The sequence below is a fragment of the Acipenser ruthenus genome, chromosome 42 (assembly GCF_902713425.1).
Source record: "Acipenser ruthenus chromosome 42, fAciRut3.2 maternal haplotype, whole genome shotgun sequence".
Classification (NCBI taxonomy): Eukaryota; Metazoa; Chordata; class Actinopteri; order Acipenseriformes; family Acipenseridae; genus Acipenser; species Acipenser ruthenus.
The window spans coordinates 9,935,157-9,955,622 of NC_081230.1; the positions used below are offsets into that span (position 1 = coordinate 9,935,157).

General features: G+C 47.7%; 1 protein-coding gene across 3 annotated transcripts; it reads right to left on the reverse strand.

Moving 5' to 3' along the window:
• Window positions 1–6,905: 6,905 nt before the first annotated feature.
• On the reverse strand, window positions 6,906–11,737 carry LOC117400999 (single-strand selective monofunctional uracil DNA glycosylase). 3 transcript variants are annotated; one of them, XM_059011626.1, is made up of 3 exons: window positions 11,609–11,664; window positions 10,554–10,915; window positions 6,909–9,159 (listed from the first exon to the last, which is right to left on the reverse strand). In XM_059011626.1, exons 2-3 carry the CDS (start codon window positions 10,863–10,865, stop codon window positions 8,629–8,631), a joined length of 843 nt encoding a protein of 280 aa, XP_058867609.1. In that variant the 5' UTR covers window positions 10,866–10,915; window positions 11,609–11,664; the 3' UTR covers window positions 6,909–8,628. The 3 variants fall into 3 exon arrangements, with proteins under 3 accessions (XP_058867610.1, XP_058867609.1, XP_058867608.1); XM_059011625.1 differs by having other exon boundaries at window positions 6,910–9,159; window positions 10,554–11,029; window positions 11,609–11,701; XM_059011627.1 differs by lacking the exon at window positions 10,554–10,915 and having other exon boundaries at window positions 6,906–9,159; window positions 11,609–11,737.
• Window positions 11,738–20,466: the final 8,729 nt, after the last annotated feature.

A 20,466-nucleotide genomic window follows, 5' to 3' on the forward strand; every position in this document is an offset into this window, starting at 1 on the left:
GCACAGAGCAGATAATGAACCAGCGCACCTCTGTAAGGATAGTAAAGCACAGAGCAGATAATGAACCAGCACACCTCTGTAAGGATAGTAAAGCACAGAGCAGATAATGAACCAGCACACCTCTGTAAGGATAGTAAAGCACAGAGCAGATAATGAACCAGCACACCTCTGTAAGGATAGTAAAGCACAGAGCAGATAATGAACCAGCACACCTCTGTAAGGATAGTAAAGCACAGAGCAGATAATGAACCAGCACACCTCTGTAAGGATAGTAAAGCACAGAGCAGATAATGAACCAGCGCACCTCTGTAAGGATAGTAAAGCACAGAGCAGATAATGAACCAGCGCACCTCTGTAAGGATAGTAAAGCACAGAGCAGATAATGAACCAGCACACCTCTGTAAGGATAGTAAAGCACAGAGCAGATAATGAACCAGCACACCTCTGTAAGGATAGTAAAGCACAGAGCAGATAATGAACCAGCGCACCTCTGTAAGGATAGTAAAGCACAGAGCAGATAATGAACCAGCACACCTCTGTAAGGATAGTAAAGCACAGAGCAGATAATGAACCAGCACACCTCTGTAAGGATAGTAAAGCACAGAGCAGATAATGAACCAGCGCACCTCTGTAAGGATAGTAAAGCACAGAGCAGATAATGAACCAGCACACCTCTGTAAGGATAGTAAAGCACAGAGCAGATAATGAACCAGCACACCTCTGTAAGGATAGTAAAGCACAGAGCAGATAATGAACCAGCACACCTCTGTAAGGATAGTAAAGCACAGAGCAGATAATGAACCAGCGCACCTCTGTAAGGATAGTAAAGCACAGAGCAGATAATGAACCAGCGCACCTCTGTAAGGATAGTAAAGCACAGAGCAGATAATGAACCAGCACACCTCTGTAAGGATAGTAAAGCACAGAGCAGATAATGAACCAGCGCACCTCTGTAAGGATAGTAAAGCACAGAGCAGATAATGAACCAGCACACCTCTGTAAGGATAGTAAAGCACAGAGCAGATAATGAACCAGCACACCTCTGTAAGGATAGTAAAGCACAGAGCAGATAATGAACCAGCGCACCTCTGTAAGGATAGTAAAGCACAGAGCAGATAATGAACCAGCACACCTCTGTAAGGATAGTAAAGCACAGAGCAGATAATGAACCAGCACACCTCTGTAAGGATAGTAAAGCACAGAGCAGATAATGAACCAGCGCACCTCTGTAAGGATAGTAAAGCACAGAGCAGATAATGAACCAGCACACCTCTGTAAGGATAGTAAAGCACAGAGCAGATAATGAACCAGCACACCTCTGTAAGGATAGTAAAGCACAGAGCAGATAATGAACCAGCACACCTCTGTAAGGATAGTAAAGCACAGAGCAGATAATGAACCAGCACACCTCTAGCTCTGCCAGTTCAAAGTCCCCCCCCCCCCCCATCTCGGTTACCTTGGTTACAGACAGACAGCTCTATTCAAGGTTGTGCAGCTCCCAGCATCCCTCTGTGCAGAGGCCCGCCTCCTTCGTGCAGCCGCGTTTCCCATCAGCCCCCACTGAATGGAGCCGGGTTCATGAACTTTCCCTCCGAGCCAAGCAGGCCCACCGGCCTTGACCTCTGACCTCCCGCTGCCCGCAGACACCCACCAATGCAAGCTCAGCTGGCCCTGATCATCGCCATGCCAACAAAACAAAACAAAAAGTCAAAATTCACGTCAACAATCTTTTTCAAAGCGTGAGTGTGCCTGTATGTGCGTGTGTCCGTGTCTGTGTGTGTGCGTGTGTGTGTGTGTGTGTGTGCGTGCATGTCTGTGTGTGTCTCTGTGTGTGTGTGCGTGCATGTCTGTGTGTGTCTCTCTGTGTGTGTGCGTGCATGTCTGTGTGTGTCTCTCTGTGTGTGTGTGCGTGCATGTGTGTGTGTGCGTGCATGTCTGTGTGTGTCTCTGTGTGTGTGTGTGCGTGCATGTGTTTGTAAAGTCAGCACCTAAGTTTTAACAGTTATGTATGATACAGCTTGCAGTTATTATTCATTAATAGTTCCAGATTGTTATTTAAATTAAAGCTGAAAGCGCCCATTCGCACGCTGCAAAAATAAAGAAGGGAAACATGAACAAGAAAAGGCATTCAAAAAATAAACAGATCCAGAAATAATTCTGCAGACGCTGGTAGATTTATGATATTTGGAGTTCCAGAATTGGAAACAGATTGATATCTGCAAGCGTGTGGGTGAAAATGCCACATGCATCGCACACACACACACACACACACACACTGTGCTTTACAATGCTTCCCTATGCTTTACCATTTTATAAGGGGTGAACTTCGACACACAAATTAATTGTCATGTCCCTCTGTCCCCCGTCCCCCCCCCCCGGCAGATCTGCGCGGGCTCCGGGCTGGGCTGTGGGACCTGGGGAGGCGTTCTCTAATGAACGTGTCAGCAGCTGATGGCAAGTCAAGGAGCACAGGCGTTGATTAATGACTGGGGAGGGAGCGTGTATCAGGCAGGAGGGCTGAGGAAGCTTAATAGGAGTTCAAAGGAGGATTAGAGCTCTCCTGTCCAAGATTGCCTCCAATTTACTGTGTGTGTGTCAGTCTCTGTGTGTGTGCGTGAGTATGTGTTTGTGTGTCTCAGTGTGTCTCAGTGTGTGTGTGTGCGTGTGTCTCAGTGTGTGTGTGTGCGTGTGCGTGTCTCAGTGTGTGTGTGTGTCAGTGTGTCTCAGTGTGTCTCAGTGTGTGTGTGTGCGTGTGTCTCAGTGTGTGTGTGTGCGTGTGTGTGTGTATCAGTGTGTGTGTGCTCATAGTTTACTTTGGTTTCCCGTGTTTTTTTCTTTAATGATCTTTACAATGCTTTCCCTATCCCTAATTACAATTTGCTCTGCTTTTGCAGTAGGAAACTTTTCTAAGGGACAACCCTAACTCCCCCTCACCCTCCTCACACTCTCTCTAGTTCCCTCTCTCTCTCATCCTCTCTAGTTCCCTCTCTCCCTCCCTCTCCAGTCACCTGATCGTCTGTGTTTGAAGCAGCAAGAGGTCAATCGGCACAAGAGGGTCACCACGGGGTCACGCTGAGGTCGACCACTACGATCAGCCAATGAGCAGAGAGCCTCGGCCAGCCTAGCAGAGAGAGAGGGAGGAGTCACATGACCTCTGAGCGAGAGAGAGAGAGGGAGAGAGGGAGAAAGGGAGAGAGAGACGTCACCTAGCCGATGATTTATGATGCTTTTACTACCTGTTTAGAAAATGGAGCTGTCTGTGAAACACCCTAATTAACCCACTCCCAGGCGACAGCTGTACAGCATAATTGCTTTCTGTTTGTTGATCCTGTTTGTGTCAAGGGAGAGGAGAAGAGAGGGGAGAGGAGAGGAGGGGAGAGGAGAGGAGAGGGGGGAGGACGGAGGGGAGACACACACACACATCATGAGTCATTATTTCACAGAATGGAATAATCACACACACTCAGGCCCTGTCTCTAAAGTCATAGCCACAGAAACTGCTGCCTGACTTATCTGCATCAACTGTGCTATTATACTCTGTATAATAATAATAATAATAATAATAATAATAATAATAATAATAATAATAATAATCATCGTTTGATTTGCTAAGCGCTCTGTCCCGTTGGTGACAGTGTGGGTACTGCTTTACGAGTGCCATGCACTCTGTGATTCGTTCACACATAACTCACGCGCCAGCATATTTGCAGGAGGCTCGTAAATAACTTGCAGAATAGGAGATCATGTCGGCTTAATGTTCAGTCAATAAACCCCACTGTCTCTTTTTTTTTTTTTTTTTTCTTACACGTCCAGATTTATGGGATCCGACAATGCTTTACATCAAAGGCAGAGACAGGGACCGCACGGGCGTTTCTGTGACCGTGAGAGTGCGAGGTGGGTGTGAGAGACAGGATAGCCGCCAGCGAGGGGATTACGATGAACTCTCTGCTGTCAATGCAAGCGTGGCAACGACAGCGCAGGTGCAGAAGATCATCGGAAAATAAGAACATGTTACGAAACGAGGGGAGGCCGTTCAGCCCCTCAGCGCTCGCCCGGTTTCTCCAGTGACTTGAATCAAAACTCCACACTCAAGACATCGAAAGAAGACCGAAACGTTTCTCACTGATTCAGGTTTCTTTTAGGCTTTCTACATACCAGATATGGAACTCATGTCTATAAAAACATGCTTATAAAAAAATTCAAGGTCATTAATCACACCTTAAAAGGTACACACACGTCTGCTGTCTGAATTGTATCATCTCCTTGCTGCTAGGAGAGGACTGGCTTTCCTCCTTTCCTTCTTGTAGGATTTGCCATTTTCCTCTCGTGAAAGAGCAGCGAAACCTGGCTGTGACAGATGAGTGTCCCCGCCAGCACTGTGCAGAGAGACACTGCGCCCTGCCAGTGCAGTAACCAGAGCTGCCTTTGTAACAAAGACAGAGGCGCTAATAAATTAAAGGAGACATTAACTGAAACATCAATAAATAAAACACTAATTAAAAAAGTGATTAGTGGCTATGCATGGCTCGATTGCACAAGAACATGACAATCTGTCCACATTAGAATCAAATATCCAGACAAAGGACAGAGGAGGAAAGCAGAGCCCGCTGCGGGCTTAACCCCTTCAGTCCCATCACAAGAAAGAAAGAAAGAAAGAAAGAAAGAAAGAAAGAAAGAAAGAAAGAAAGAAAGAGAGAGAAGGAAAGAAAGAAAGAAAGAAAGGAGACCCTTTAAAATGTTTACAGCAGCCCTCTGGTAAAAGCACAGCACATAAAATCCAGTGAAGATAATGAAGCAGCCCCCTTCTCAAAGCACAGTGAAGATAATGAACCAGCCCCCTTCTCAAAGCACAGTGAAGATAATGAACCAGCCCCCTTCTCAAAGCACAGTGAAGATAATGAAGCAGCCCCCTTCTCAAAGCACAGAGAAGATAATGAACCAGCCCCCTTCTCAAAGCACAGTGAAGATAATGAACCAGCTCCCTTCTCAAAGTACAGTGAAGATAATGAACCAGCCCCCTTCTCAAAGCACAGAGAAGATAATGAACCAGCCCCCTTCTCAAAGCACAGTGAAGATAATGAACCAGCCCCCTTCTCAAAGCACAGAGAAGATAATGAACCAGCCCCCTTCTCAAAGTACAGTGAAGATAATGAACCAGCCCCCTTCTCAAAGCACAGTGAAGATAATGAACCAGCCCTCTTCTCAAAGTTTACTGCTTTGGTATCCCCCTGGTAAAAGCACAGCACAGTAAAGCACAGAGAAGATAAGATTTACTCTGAAGACCCTGAGAAAGACTTCTAGTGGAAACGCTTGTCACTGAGTTTACACTGAAGACACTGAGAAAGACTTCCAGTGGAAACGCTTGTCATTGTAAAGTTTCTGTTGAGAGTTCCTCAAGGGGCCTGTGCAGTACTGGAGGAGGTGATCTTGAGATCCAGACAGAATGCAGGAGACACTCTGTAATCAATGAGAGGGCCGTTGTTTCTCCAGACACTGATTCAATAACCCCCCCCCCCATTCATCACGATATTGATGCGGCCGCGGTCTCACCACGCCGGGGTCACAGGGAGGTCAGGGAGTCGATACCCGCACCTCGTCCAGCTGCCATTACAAGAAAGGTCCAAATGTTTCACACAGTGCTTCCAATGCACTCAGCATGGGGATGACATCACAGCTCCCTCCTTGAAAGGGTCACACAGCGGTGCAGCTCATAATGTGGCTGCCCTGTGCTTGTGCTACCATTGCCCATCAGTACAGAACCATTGCCATTGCTGTGCCCCTGTCCGTCTGTCTGTCTGCATTGCCACTGAAGATCATTTGGGAAGGACATACAAGATCATACTGTGGTCCCATTCTACCAATGGCCAGCCTCACCCCATTGTAGCTGGCCCTATACTTGGGCTACCATTGCCCATCAGTACAGAGTCGTTGAATAGCCATTGCAGTGCCACTGTCTGCATTGCCACTGAAGATCATTTGGGAAGGGTATAGTTATAGCAGTGGCACCCCATGGTAGCCGCCATATTCTTGTGTTACCATCAGTACAGAATCACTGCTATTGTAGGGCCACTGTCTGTCTGTCTGCATTGCCATTGAGGATGATTCAGGAAGGGTAGAGCCAGCATACTGTGCTGCTATTGAACAGATTTCTCTGCCGGACACAACAGATCTGGCAAGGTCAACAACTTCCTGACCTTGGCTTTCAGCCCTGCAGGGGTCAAGGGAAGAGCTCTGGGTTTCCTGTCCAGCTGCTTCACCCCCAATGTGTCCAGAGACCCCATCTGATCAGCACAGTGACCCCTGGACTGGTCAGAGCGAGGACTGTCAGACACAGCCAAGGACAGATTGGCCAACCACAGGAAGACAAAACGAGTCTGAACAGAGCTCTGAATCAATCTTTCTTTCTCCAACCACTGAGCTTCTCAAACCCTGCTGCCTTCCACACTGCAACCCAGCTCTCTGCATGGCATCACAGAGACACACCCGGGTGACTGGCAGGTATGAAGACAGGGTCTGCACCCCCCCCCCCAGCACGGATCATTGAGTTAATTAACAATCCCGTGCCAGGGAGAGGAATGGCTGTCATTAGAGACGTCTGATGTGCCACGCTCACAGAAGACAACGCTAAACATTTAACCCTCTCCGTGCGAAACCAGCATTTTTCTTGTTCTGTTTTTCCAGTAACGGATTCTGCCGCCCCACCTGCTCCTTGATAACTCTGCCTCTTTCCCAGCGAGCCCCAGTGCAGCACACACGCTCACTCGCAAGGCTGTCTTCAAAGCTGCAATGACTTCTTCTTTCATTTTTATTTTGTATCCTGACTGGTGAAGAGTTTGTGATCATACACAGAAAGAAGGACACATGATTTATTTAAACCTCACGCAGTTTTGGAAAGCAAAATGTTCCCGCGTTGAAATTCGAGATGCACCAAAGTATTGATTGTTTTGCCTCAGTTAAACAATGACTGGTCAGTTGATCAATTGTGAATCGTTTTTGCTTCTCATTTAAATACGGATTTCTGAATGCATATATGATGTGGCCGAGCACAACGATCTATGATAATGTTCACAACCTGAGGTCAATTAGAAACAGAATTACACTAAAAAAGCAGCACAAACCATGACCCACATTAACATGTTTACCTGATTTATTATAAATAATAGTCAGAGATAATCACAGTTACATTGTGAGTGCAGTGGATTAGGAGCTGCACAGTTACACTGTGATCGCCCTCAGCTCTGATTCACAGGCTCCAGTGAAGAGGGCTTCTTTGCTTCATGCTTTTCAATGATAAAGTTATTCTAGAGCTTGGTTTTTTATTTAGTGTTAATGAAGGATGAGGGACTAACAGCATGGGCTACAGTCAGGCATGATGCTAAACTATGAGTTATACTCTACTAATACTATACTATACTAACCCTAACACTAAACTACACTAATACTACACTAATAATATGCAAATACTATACTATACTAACACTAACACTAACACTAAACTATACGAATATTACATTAATACTACACTAATACTATACTAATAATATAACTATCTTAATACTACCCCAATGCCCCGTGTGTGTGTGTGTATCAGTGTGTGTGTGTATCAGTGTGTGTGTGTATCAGTGTGTGTGTGTGTGTGTGTATCAGTGTGTGTGTATCAGTGTGTGTGTGTGTGTGTATCAGTGTGTGTGTATCAGTGTGTTTGTGTGTGTATCAGTGTGTGTGTATCAGTGTGTGTGTATCAGTGTGTGTGTGTATCAGTGTGTGTGTGTATCAGTGTGTGTGTATCAGTGTGTGTGTATCAGTGTGTGTGTATCAGTGTGTGTGTGTATCAGTGTGTGTGTATCAGTGTGTGTGTGTGTGTATCAGTGTGTGTGTATCAGTGCGTATCTGTACAAGTCTGTGGGTGTGAACGAGTGAAATCCATCTGAAATATCGACCGCTCTTAAAAGGCAGACCCTGAAAGCACTTAGTGTTCTGAAACTCTCCCAGTGACAGGAAACAAGCAAACAATTAACACTGCAAACAAACAGCACGAAAAATCATTGCAAAGAAAATTACAAGGATGGACTCTTAAACAATGAATGCCATGAGAAAAAACACATACAATTATTGAAAAAAAGAGAGAGAAAGAGAGAAAGGAAGAGAGAAAGAGAGAGAGAATTAATGCTATGCAATTAAAAAATATTAAACGAATGAATTAATGCTGTAAAATTATTAAATTACATTTTAAAAAGACAAAGAAAGAAAGAAATATCTTGTAAAATTACATTCAAAGTTGTTTAAAAAGAAAAAAAGAAAGAATGATTCAAAGTCACTCCGCTTGTCTGGAACCCTGATCTCATCCTTCCAACCACCAGGTTATACCCCCCTGACTATTAAGCCACCAAACACAAATTCTGCAGTTCTGAATTCAATCCCCCTCTAACACAAACACAAAACACTCACTAAACACAGGAAGGTGCGCTTCTCCAAGAGAAGGCTAGGGGGCGCTCTACCCCAGAAACAGGACTGCCCCCCTCCTTGCTGTCGCCCTGGTGAGCATTTCATTGTATCGTTCTTACAGAAGTAGTTCCTAATGGTCTTTTCATTGCATCAGTCTCCTCAGCCCTCTCGCTGATGGCACAGTCACTCACTCAGCAGGGATAGGACTCCCACTTCCTCCAGCTTAGCTCTGGCTATCTCCTCCCAGCCCTTGTTGGCCTGCGGGTTCCTGGGTGAGGGGTGCATGATGCCCTCCACCCTCACCCCCTCCACCCCTGCCTCGGAGAGAGCCCTGCGGGCGCGCTGCTCCGCCAGCCTGCCCACCCCCACCACAGTGCTGACTCCCAGGGCTCGGACAGCCTGGCACAGCGCCAGGTCACACAGCCTCAGCAGCTTGTCTCTCTGCTCCGCGGGCAGGTCGACGGGGGTCAGGTTCCTGCCGGTCTGGCTCACGAAGGCCAGCGGGCAGAGGTTGTGGACGAAACAGCGGCGGAAGAACACCTCCGGCTCTCCGCACAGCTTCCGGAAGAAGCCCCAGAAACGGGCTCCGCTCACCTCACGCTGCTGGCACTCCAGCCCCAGGATCGGACGCTTCGGGTGTTCGGAGGGAGGCCGACCCACCTTCCCACTGATCTGCAGCCAGTCACGGACAATGCTCGCCTCCCCGAAGGGGACCTGGAGGCAGGGAGGAGGAGGGGACAGGGGAGGGGAGAGACGGGAGAGGAGAGGGGAGAGGGGATAGGGGAGAGGAGGAGAGAGAGGAGAGGGGAGGCGAGAGAGGAGGAGAGAGGGGAGAGAGGGGAGAGGAGAGGGGAGAGAGGGGAGAGGGGAGAGGAGAGGGGAGAGGGGAGAGGGGAGGAGAGAGGGGAGAGGGGAGGAGAGAGAGGAGGAGAGAGGGGAGAGAGGAGGAGAGAGGAGAGAGGGGAGGAGAGGAGAGAGAGGGGAGGAGAGGGGAGAGGGGAGAGGGGAGAGGAGAGGGGAGGGGAGAGGAGAGAGAGAGGAGAGGAGAGGGGAGGGGAGAGGGGAGAGGGGAGAGGAGAGAGGGGAGAGGAGAGGATAAAGGGCTTGAAATTCACGCAAACCCCCTGCCTTCCACACTGCAGCCCAGTGCTTTCTTTCTTTCTTAAGCAAGGGGAGTTCTCAAACCCAGGACAGTTAATCAGATTCGAACCAAATGCAATCCGAAACGTCTAGAGGAGGCTCAGGGTGTATGATCAAAGTGTGGTGAAGAAACCAAGAATCATTGTGTTCACCATGCAGTGTGACACACACACAGACACGCAGATAGAGAGACACACACAGAGAGACACACACAGACAGAGAGACACACACAGAGAGACATTACTAATCCACTGGCTAATGGCCGCTGCTCGCTTCCCTAACCGCTATTAACAGCAGCTGGACACTTTGCAGACAGACCCCTCCCCTCCCCTCCCCTCCTTTTCCTTCCCCCTCCAAATGTCACAACAATAGTTCACCTGCAGCCATCGACAGATCTGCCAATTAGCAGCCTGATGAATGCAGCGCTCAGGAGAAATGAAAGCCTTTATTGACTCATTTGTTTAGCTGATCTGTTGAACCTCGACCTCTCCTGAAGGTGGGGGAGTGAGGTCAGGGGAGCACAACCAACAGCTGGCCGACAGGGGAATGGGACGGACGGACAGACAGACAGGCAGACAGGCAGACAGACGCTAAGACTTCTATAGACATTTTGGATTGCATCTGGCTGGTTTATTTATTTATTTATTTATTCATTCTTAAACCTATCGGTGCAGTAACTTCAGAGATAGAAACGAGACTCCCGTTGCACAGCAGTTTGATCCACTCCTGGTTCACTACGAGTTTAATCACACCCCTGAGCCTGCTCCCTACACACACTGGGGCTGATCAAGCTGGTAGTAAAAACTGGAATGGGTGACACTGCTGTGCAACTGGAGCCTTATTCCCATCCGATTAATCCCACTTTGCTTTTTTTTTTTTTCTGGAACCCAATGGGGTGGTATGGAATGGAATGGTGTGGTGTGTGGGAGGGGGACGGGGTCTCTGATTAAGCGGCTAGCCGCACCTACCCCGTTCTGTGCCATGCCAAAGGGCCCTGGGTTCATGCCCAGGAAGAGCACCTCTTTGCTCCTCTGGCAGTACTTGTTGACGTAGCACTGGTGCGTGTCCCAGGCGTACTCCAGGGGATTGTAGACGTACTCCACGGGCGCTCCGAACGACAGCTCCCGCAGACGGGCGTTCAGCGCTAGCTCCCCCTGCAGGAAGAGGGAGGCAGGGCTGGAGCCCTGGAACACAGCCTCCAGCTCCGGAGAGAGAGGCGCTGACCCCCCCTCCACGCAGCCCCCTGTACCGGGCAGGACAGCTGACTGACCAGCCTCCATCGGACCGCTCTGCACCCAACAACCAGTCTCCCTGGAGCCCTCAGCCGCAGCTGCAAAGGAATCCAGACACTAACGCTTAAGATTTGAGGACTCCGAAGCTGTATGGGCTGCCAGCCTCAGCAAAGCCTGGAGGAGCTTCTGGTGCTATCAGGGGTACAGATGAGCTGAAAGGAAATAACACCAGGCAAGCTCAGTCACATGACTCGCACCTCCCGCACAGCTGTCTCATCCAGTCAGTCAGTCCTCTTGAGACACGTCCCCGCCCCCCTTGTGTAAATGTCATCTATGACTGGGGCTAATCAAGCTGTTAGTAAAACATGGACCGGGTGACGCTGCTGTGCAATAGGAGTCTTCTTGCCGTCCCTGTGTTTCATAATCTTTTAACGCGCGCTGCACAATGCTGAACTGCATTCACTCAAGTCTGTGCTTAAAAACGACAGTCATGCAGCCCGTGCTGTTTGCAGACACGACGTACTTGTTTAAAAACTTGAACGCACACTGCCGGCTTGTCCACAGCATGCGGGAAAGCGGAGAAATGTATTTTAATGATGCACACTTTTAATTTCAGGGCGAGTGTCCTTCACCGGGCTTAACAATCGCACTTTACGTATCTGTGTGGTTCTTTGTTGGGATTTTTCCCCCTCTCTTTCCTTTGATTAATTTAAAATCCTCACTCATACAGAACGGGAAGTACAGCGGGGTCATTTTATTTACATTTAAATGCACGGAACACAGACACTTACCTCGGTCCCTTTAACAATGAACTTCCGGCAACAATGAACCGGCCGCCCGCCCCTTCGTGAGCGTTGCATTCTGGGCGTTGTAGTTCTTTGTTCCGACAGCCGCGTCGACTGGTGTGGATGCGGTACCTGGATAAAACTACAAGTCCCGAACTAAAGCCTCGTTTAAGTAAGACATCCGAGAAGGCTTCTGGGGGTTGTAGTTTTGTAGTTAAGCCCGTGTTGTTGCTCTGCCACACAGAAAAGGAATTCCAGATTCCACACACCAGCGGAGTGACGGGCTTTATTATGTGTTTATTTAGCAGACGCCTTTATCCAAGGCTTACAGAGACTAGGGTGTGTGAACCATGCATCAGCTGCAGAGTCACTTACAATTACGTCTCACCTGAAAGACGGAGCACAAGGAGGTTAAGTGACTTGCTCAGGGTCACACAATGAGTCAGTGGCTGAGGTGGGATTTGAACCGGGGACCTCCTGGTTACAAGCGCTTTTCTTATCATCCCGGGAATGAATCATCGTGCCTGCGCTGGCGTCTCGCATTCACACTGGAGCTGCGTGTTACTTCCACTGCAACTTTACAGGATTTTAATTATTATTTTTATTTACTTTTTAATAAAAAAAATGTTTTGCTAATTCTCTCTCTCTCTCGCTCTCGCTCTCTCTCTCTCTCGCTCTCTCTCTCTCTCTCTCTCGCTCTCGCTCTCGCTCTCGCTCTCGCTCTCTCTCTCTCTCTCTCTCTCTCTCTCTCTCTCTCTCTATATATATATATATATATATATAAGCTCAAAGAGCTAATATATTGCAATTAAACAAAATATACATATACATACATACATATATTGCACACCTCTATCCCACCTCCCTCCAATGATATCGTACTTTCTCTCCCTCTCTCTCTCTCTCTCTCTCTCTCTCTCTCTCTCTCTCTCTCTCTGTTTTGTGCAGACAGCTCCACCTATTGCTCAGACAGTGAAAGGCCCCGTATGAAGCCACAGACTCAAGTGGAAGTGCTGGCCTGGTCTTAAGAGCTGAACCCTGGCTGCCTGACTGCCCCAAGGCAAAACCGACCTCCCCTTATAAAAGTTCCTTGTAAAAAAAGCATGCTACAGCATTGTAGAGAGAGAGAGAGAGAGAGAGAGAGAGAGGGGGGGGGGGGGGGGGGGGGAAGTGTCCCAGGCGCTAGGCCGCACTCTCTGTTGTTACCATGGCAGCAGCTGCAGCTGAAACCCAGGGAGGAAACGCCCCCCTGACCTGCCGCTGAACCCAGCCGGGGGTCGGAGGTCGATGGCTGGGAGCGCAGTGTTGACGTTGAGGGATGAGGAGGGTCGGTGCGCAAGGAGGAAGATGAGCTGCTGCAGATGGGGTTACAGTCGGAGCAGAACTGAGAAAGAGGAGGGGGGGAGGCAGATGAAAGCTGGATTTAATTATTATTAATGGGGGAATATTAGGAGGCTGCCTATAGCGGGGCTTACAAAATGCTTTTCCTGTCAGGGTCGGCCTGTCCTGTAAACGGGCTTCCTAAAATTCTGTTTGGTTTTGTTCTTTACTCTTGAAATGACACAAATTACAGAGGAGGTTTGTGATCCAGGATGGTGAATCCTCGCATTGTGCGGACACGAGGCGGGTCATAGCAGACGAGCTGCTGTCTTCCTCTGGGACATAAAGAACAGTTCTGAGGGTGGAATCTCATTCATAACACTGATGAAGGCACTAGCATTAGAAACGCCTGTCTGCTTGACTCGGTTTCTTCTAGTTTCAGTAACACTGATGAAGGCACTAGCATTAGAAACGCCTGTCTGCTTGACTCGGTTTCTTCTAGTTTCAGTAACACTGATGAAGGCACTAGCATTAGAAACGCCTGTCTGCTTGACTCGGTTTCTTCTAGTTTCAGTAACACTGATGAAGGCACTAGCATTAGAAACGCCTGTCTGCTTGACTCGGTTTCTTCTAGTTTCAATAACACTGATGAAGGCACTAGCATTAGAAACGCCTGTCTGCTTGACTCGGTTTCTTCTAGTTTCAGTAACACTGATGAAGGCAATAGCATTAGAAACGCCTGTCTGCTTGACTCGGTTTCTTCTAGTTTCAGTAACACTGATGAAGGCACTAGCATTAGAAACGCCTGTCTGCTTGACTCAGTTTCTTCTAGTTTCAGTAACGCTAATGAAACCGTTACTGAACTTCATGTCCAATTGAGATGCAAACTGGTTTCCAGTTCGGAGGTCAGTGGTTTGTTTTGTTGTTGTCTAGGCTCTCTTCGAGGGACTAAATGAGACTAGCGCTGCCCTGAAGCAGCACTGCCTGTCCGCCTGTGCTGTGGCTGGGTCTCTTGGCTGCAGTAATTCAGACAGTGCCCTCTTGTGGCCTGTGCTTGCTATTTCAGCTAAACCCCTCAATGCTGATCTCTACAGCCCAGAGTTCATGAGCTCCCCAGCCTGAGTTTATATACAGCACCTGCAAGGCAATGCAATGGGATCTCAGCGTGCTACCCTTCACTAATGGCTTTCAGTGGCAATGCAGACAGACAGACAGACAGAGGGGATGGACCTGAACTTTTGAACCTGTGTGTGTGTGTGTGTATGTGCGTGTGTTATTTATACATTGTACGATTTCTGTCTACTTGCCTCTCGCATAGGCTTCAGTCACCTTAAATCTTCAGCGTGGGTCTAACGCGCCCCCTTGCGGTGAGACCGAGTTACAGCATCAGCCCTTTTTTTTCCATCTGGCTTTGGTTTACCTGCCTGTTAAAACCGCGCGCCAATGGTCTTCGGCTGCAGCTGTTCCCATGCACTGTTCCTTTGATAGGTTTATATGGGAGAGATCGAGGTACTACACTTCTGATAATCAGAATTGAATATATTATATAAATATAACATCTTTAGGAGAAAGAATGAAAGAAAGAAAGAAAGAAAGAAAGAAAGAAAGAAAGAAAGAAAGACTGATGTCTCATAAAACCATTTAAATTCTGAAACTGTCCCACTTGCTCCCCCTGCTGGGCATTTATTTTATTTTCACGGGGGTGGGGGCTGACTCGGCTCCAGAGCTGCGCCCTCTAGTGGAAGAGAGAGGAATGACTGGTCAAATTCAAGGTGGAGGCTGGAATGATTGGTAGGATGTGTAAATTGAGTGTAAATTCAATAAAATGCATGACCAAATATCCACATGACAATCCACACATGTTTTCAAATACATACAGAGAGATGGAATGCATGTCAATATATGAAATGTGGCTGCATTTAACATTGCAACATATTTCAAATACATACAAAATTCGAACTTTTAATAATTTTAAATATATTCTTATTTAAATGATTTTTTTTCGTTCTAGAATAGATTTAAAAATACATTTCTATCATAAATTATGCTGCATTACAAAGATATCTGAAACATAACGCACGTTTTTGCTCAGAAGAGCCAGTTTCTCAGTGTTTCACACGCCTTTGTCAATGGAAAGCATGCTTGTAAACACACAGTGGCTGTACTGCTAGTCTTCTGATGCCCTGGTAAGCACCCTCACTTATTTCTGAACATCTTACACAGACATTCACGCTCTCGATATGAGACCCATTCCAGTGGCTGTGTCTGTATGACATGCTGCTGCGTCTTGTAGACGGGGCTCTGCAGCCTTGGGCTTTCAAACTGCTTCTCAAACGGAATGTTTTACAGCACAAACACATTTTATGGCAGGGCAATTCAGCAGCAGCTGTGCTCTTCAAAATAAGCACTTCCTAGAATCAAGAGCAATAAACGAATAAACCAAAAAATAGAAGGAAAAAAGGCTGGACAGCCATAAACAAAACCCCTGTCCTCCCCCCTTTCACCTGCCCTGGATAAGAATGCGAGCCCCAGGCTTATAGAAAACAGCAGGCCTCACCCACACACACACACACACACACTGATATACACACACACACTGATACACACACACACTGATACACACACACACACATACTCACACACACACTGATACACACACACACACACACACACACACACACTGATATACACACACACACTGATACACACACACACACACACTCACACACACATACTCACACACACATACTCACACACACACACTGATACACACACACACACTTCCCTTCCATAACATAAACCTGAAACACAGTGTGTATTTTTCTGTACAAAATAAATTGTTCCAAATACAAAAAAATACTTTCTTTCTTTCTTCCCTTCTTTCTTTCTTCTTTCTTTCTTTCATCCCTTCTTTCTTCCCTTCTTTCCTTCTTTCCCCCGGAGGTTTTTTCTTTCTGTTTCTTCTTTATCAGTGTTGACTCTCAGGCTGCTCTGTCCTTGCTGTGCCTCAGGGGTTCATGCTGTGTGATTAACACCCGTTTTGTGAAATGTTTACGGCCCACGTGAGACACGGAGGCAGCCAGGCTGTGGAGAGGAGGCTGCAATGCCAGCAGCCTTCTCAGGCTCACCCCTTCATCCCCGGGCTTTCTGTCCAGAAAAACACACGGATTGCTGGGATCAAGCAAGGGCCTAAAAATGCAAACTGAGATCAGTTTGGTGCAGTGTGATTCAGCTGCTTAATCTATATATATATATATATATCACTCAGTAGCATCAAATATGAAAATATTATTCAGTGCTTCATCTCTGGCATTTTTATTCTGCTAAACACTCATTCAATCTGTCTGCGTGTGTATGTGTGTGCGTGTGCGTATCTCTGTGTGTGTGTGCGTCCCTCTCCTGTCTCTCTCTCTTCCTGGCCTCAGACACTAGGGTTGAAGGTCACCAGCTGTTTTTCAGATTGACACAGAGACGGTGTGTTCGACGCGGGGGGGGCAGGTAGAGAGGAAGAGGGAAGCTCAGTAACACAGAGCTGCTCCAACTAGGAAGATTATTTTACAACTGGGCGACTTTTACTTAATGTGTAATTCACTACTTTCTGCTACTTCACATGCACACGCACATGCACACACACACGCACACACACTCTCTCCCTCTCCCTCTCTCTCTCTGATCTCAGACAGGACTGCTCTCTGATCTCAGGCAGGACTGCTCTCTGATCTCAGACAGGACTGCTCTCTGATCTCAGACAGGACTGCTCTCTGATCTCAGGCAGGACTGCTCTCTGATCTCAGACAGGACTGCTCTCTGATCTCAGACAGGACTGCTCTCTGATCTCAGACAGGACTGCTCTCTGATCTCAGGCAGGACTGCTCTCTGATCTCAGACAGGACTGCTCTCTGATCTCAGACAGGACTGCTCTCTGATCTCAGGCAGGACTGCTCTCTGATCTCAGGCAGGACTGCTCTCTGATCTCAGACAGGACTGCTCTCTGATCTCAGGCAGGACTGCTCTCTGATCTCAGGCAGGACTGCTCTCTGATCTCAGACAGGACTGCTCTCTGATCTCAGACAGGACTGCTCTCTGATCTCAGGCAGGACTGCTCTCTGATCTGACAGGACTGCTCTCTGATCTCAGGCAGGACTGCTCTCTGATCTCAGGCAGGACTGCTCTCTGATCTCAGGCAGGACTGCTCTCTGATCTCAGACAGGACTGCTCTCTGATCTCAGGCAGGACTGCTCTCTGATCTCAGACAGGACTGCTCTCTGATCTCAGGCAGGACTGCTCTCTGATCTCAGGCAGGACTGCTCTCTGATCTCAGACAGGACTGCTCTCTGATCTCAGGCAGGACTGCTCTCTGATCTCAGGCAGGACTGCTCTCTGATCTCAGACAGGACTGCTCTCTGATCTCAGGCAGGACTGCTCTCTGATCTCAGGCAGGACTGCTCTCTGATCTCAGACAGGACTGCTCTCTGATCTCAGACAGGACTGCTCTCTGATCTCAGACAGGACTGCTCTCTGATCTCAGACAGGACTGCTCTCTGATCTCAGGCAGGACTGCTCTCTGATCTCAGGCAGGACTGCTCTCTGATCTCAGACAGGACTGCTCTCTGATCTCAGGCAGGACTGCTCTCTGATCTCAGACAGGACTGCTCTCTGATCTCAGGCAGGACTGCTCTCTGATCTCAGGCAGGACTGCTCTCTGATCTCAGACAGGACTGCTCTCTGATCTCAGGCAGGACTGCTCTCTGATCTCAGGCAGGACTGCTCTCTGATCTCAGACAGGACTGCTCTCTGATCTCAGACAGGACTGCTCTCTGATCTCAGACAGGACTGCTCTCTGATCTCAGGCAGGACTGCTCTCTGATCTCAGGCAGGACTGCTCTCTGATCTCAGGCAGGACTGCTCTCTGATCTCAGACAGGACTGCTCTCTGATCTCAGGCAGGACTGCTCTCTGATCTCAGACAGGACTGCTCTCTGATCTCAGGTTCAGCCAGTCTGGTGCTGTTATGTTTATGGCAAAAAACACTTTGACAAAACTGCAGTGTTTTAAGAGTGGGCGTGAGGGAGGCAGTGGGGTGAAGTGGTTAGTGCTGAGTGCGACAGACAGACAGGCAGGGTCAGGAAGGTTGCTATCTGGGTTTATCTCAGGGCAGCCTCTTTGGGTTTGAGGAGACACTGCTGCTCTTCTGTAATTTATGGCACAGTAAGTGGTTTGAGCTGCTCCTCACAGCAACACCTAACCACAGGACACCCTCGTCATAAATAACACTGCCAAATAATTCACAGCGTCCCTATCTCTTACAATAACATGCAGCGGGAAGGAAATCCATGTTTCAGAGCCAGGCTCCAGCTCACCAGCCATCCTCAATACAATACAATACAGACCATTGAGGAAGGGTGTAGCCAGCACACTGGGGTCCCATTCCACCAACGGCCAGACTCACCCCATTGAAGCTGCCCTATCATTGAAGATTGTAACCTGTTAGGGTCCCAATAAAACACTTTGTATTTCTATTTTGTGTGTGTGTGTGTGTGCGTGGTTTGTTTTGGCCATTAGAAATCTTGTGAAACCCGATAGCTTCCTGTAGTTCAATAAAAATAATATATAAAAAACCATGGAAATTGAATCCAAGTAGTTTGTAATCCCCAGAACGAGCAGCTCCTGAGTTTCCCCAGACTTTGCACAGTGCTAATAAATTGTAATATATATTTTTTGGCCACAACATACTTCCCACATGACAAGAGATGAATCGGAGCCGCTGTCAGCACCCTGTTTTTTAACACGGGATTCCCTGGCTGTTGGTTTTCAAGAGCAGCGTTTCAGGAGAGAGACAGTAAATCTCCTTTCTAGGGCTTTTCAAACGGAGCCATCCCTTTGGGCGAAGAGCTTAATTTATTGGCAGATAATTAGCAAGAAACACCAAAAGGTTTCAGCTCAAGAAATGTTTCCCCGCGAGGCTCTGTGTGTGATCTGTATGTACTGGAGCGAGGTGACAGACACTGCACTGGAGCAGAGAGACATGAATCTACTGGAGCAGAGAGACACGAATCTACTGGAGCAGAGAGACATGAATCTACTGGAGCAGAGAGACATGAATCTACTGGAGCAGAGAGACACGAATCTACTGGAGCAGAGAGACTCGAATCTACTGGAGCAGAGAGACTCGAATCTACTAGAGCAGAGAGACACGAATCTACTGGATAACCCTGACGAACCCTACCTTAGGAAGACACAGGCCATGTCCTTGTGATGAAACTCTCATTATTGCATTGATCCCTCAGCAGGCCCCTCTGAAGGGTAGAATGGGAAATCTGCCCTATAAGGGAGTCAATGCAAAGCCCTCATAAAAAAAAACGTGTGAGAATGAGAACGCCTCGGGTGCTCCCTCTAGTGGACAGAGGTATGTTGACATGGACCTTCTAAAACCAGAAACTCCTCCTTCACTGTTTCATGCTATGAATTCCAGTTGTTACAGGGCAGTACAGACAGGGTTATAATGCAAGTTTAACATTTAAATACAGTGCAGTTTACCAAAATACAATATGAGCTAGGATGCAACAGGTTAGATCTACAGAGATGTATTCGTAGCGCAAGGAGAGCGCATCAGCTGAGGGTCCAGTAACGTGGTGCTGAGGTCAGGAGAGTCCAGCGCAGGGCAGGAGATCTGCAAGGGCAGAGTGAAGACTTCGCTTGAGATTAGTGCTTGTCGGGACTCATGAACAAAAGGAATTCTTCTCTTCTAATTTCATCTTCATTCCTCAAAGAAAGATGAAAAATGAAGCTGCTCTTTGAAGGAGGCTGCATTCTGACAGGCCGCTGCCTCACAGATGTCTCCCTGCCTGGGGGGGGGGGGGGGGAGTGTGAGAGGGGGGGAGCACAGGTGTTTGCCCTGAAATTACAGAAGCTGCCTTGCCTACCCCTGTGGTTTTGTTTGTTTTTGTAATATTATATTACAAGCACAGGCAGGCTTCCTCAATGCATTTATTATCTGACCAGGCACAGTATGACGACACGCACGGAAATTACAGTCGGAAGGCTCTAGTGACAGGTCTACACGTTGATTCTGAATCATTACGTTTTCTGAATGCATCCAAAATGGTAAAGCATAGGGAAGCATTGTAAAGCACAGAGAGGTCTGGTAAAGCATAGGGAAGCATTGTAAAGCACAGAGAGGTCTGGTAAAGCATAGGGAAGCATTGTAAAACACAGAGAGGTCTGGTAAAGCATAGGGAAGCATTGTAAAGCACAGAGAGGTCTGGTAAAGCATAGGGAAGCATTGTAAAGCACAGAGAGGTCTGGTAAAGCATAGGCAAGCACTGTAAAGCACAGAGAGGTGTGGTAAAGCATAGGGAAGCATTGTAAAGCACAGAGAGGTCTGGTAAAGCATAGGGAAGCATTGTAAAGCACAGAGAGGCATGGTAAAGCATAGGGAAGCATTGTAAAGCAGAGAGGTCTGGTAAAGCATAGGGAAGCATTGTAAAGCACAGAGAGGTATGGTAAAGCATAGGGAGGCATTGTAAAGCACAGAGAGGGACGGTA

Coding starts and splice junctions, on each gene's coding strand:
- LOC117400999 (XM_059011626.1), bottom strand. CDS start 10,865: ATGGAGGCTGGTCAGTCAGCTGTCCTGCCCGGTACAGGGGGCTGCGTG. Junction 9,160..10,553: donor TTGGCATGGCACAGAACGGG/GTAGGTGCGGCT, acceptor CCCTGCCTCCAG/GTCCCCTTCGGGGAGGCGAG.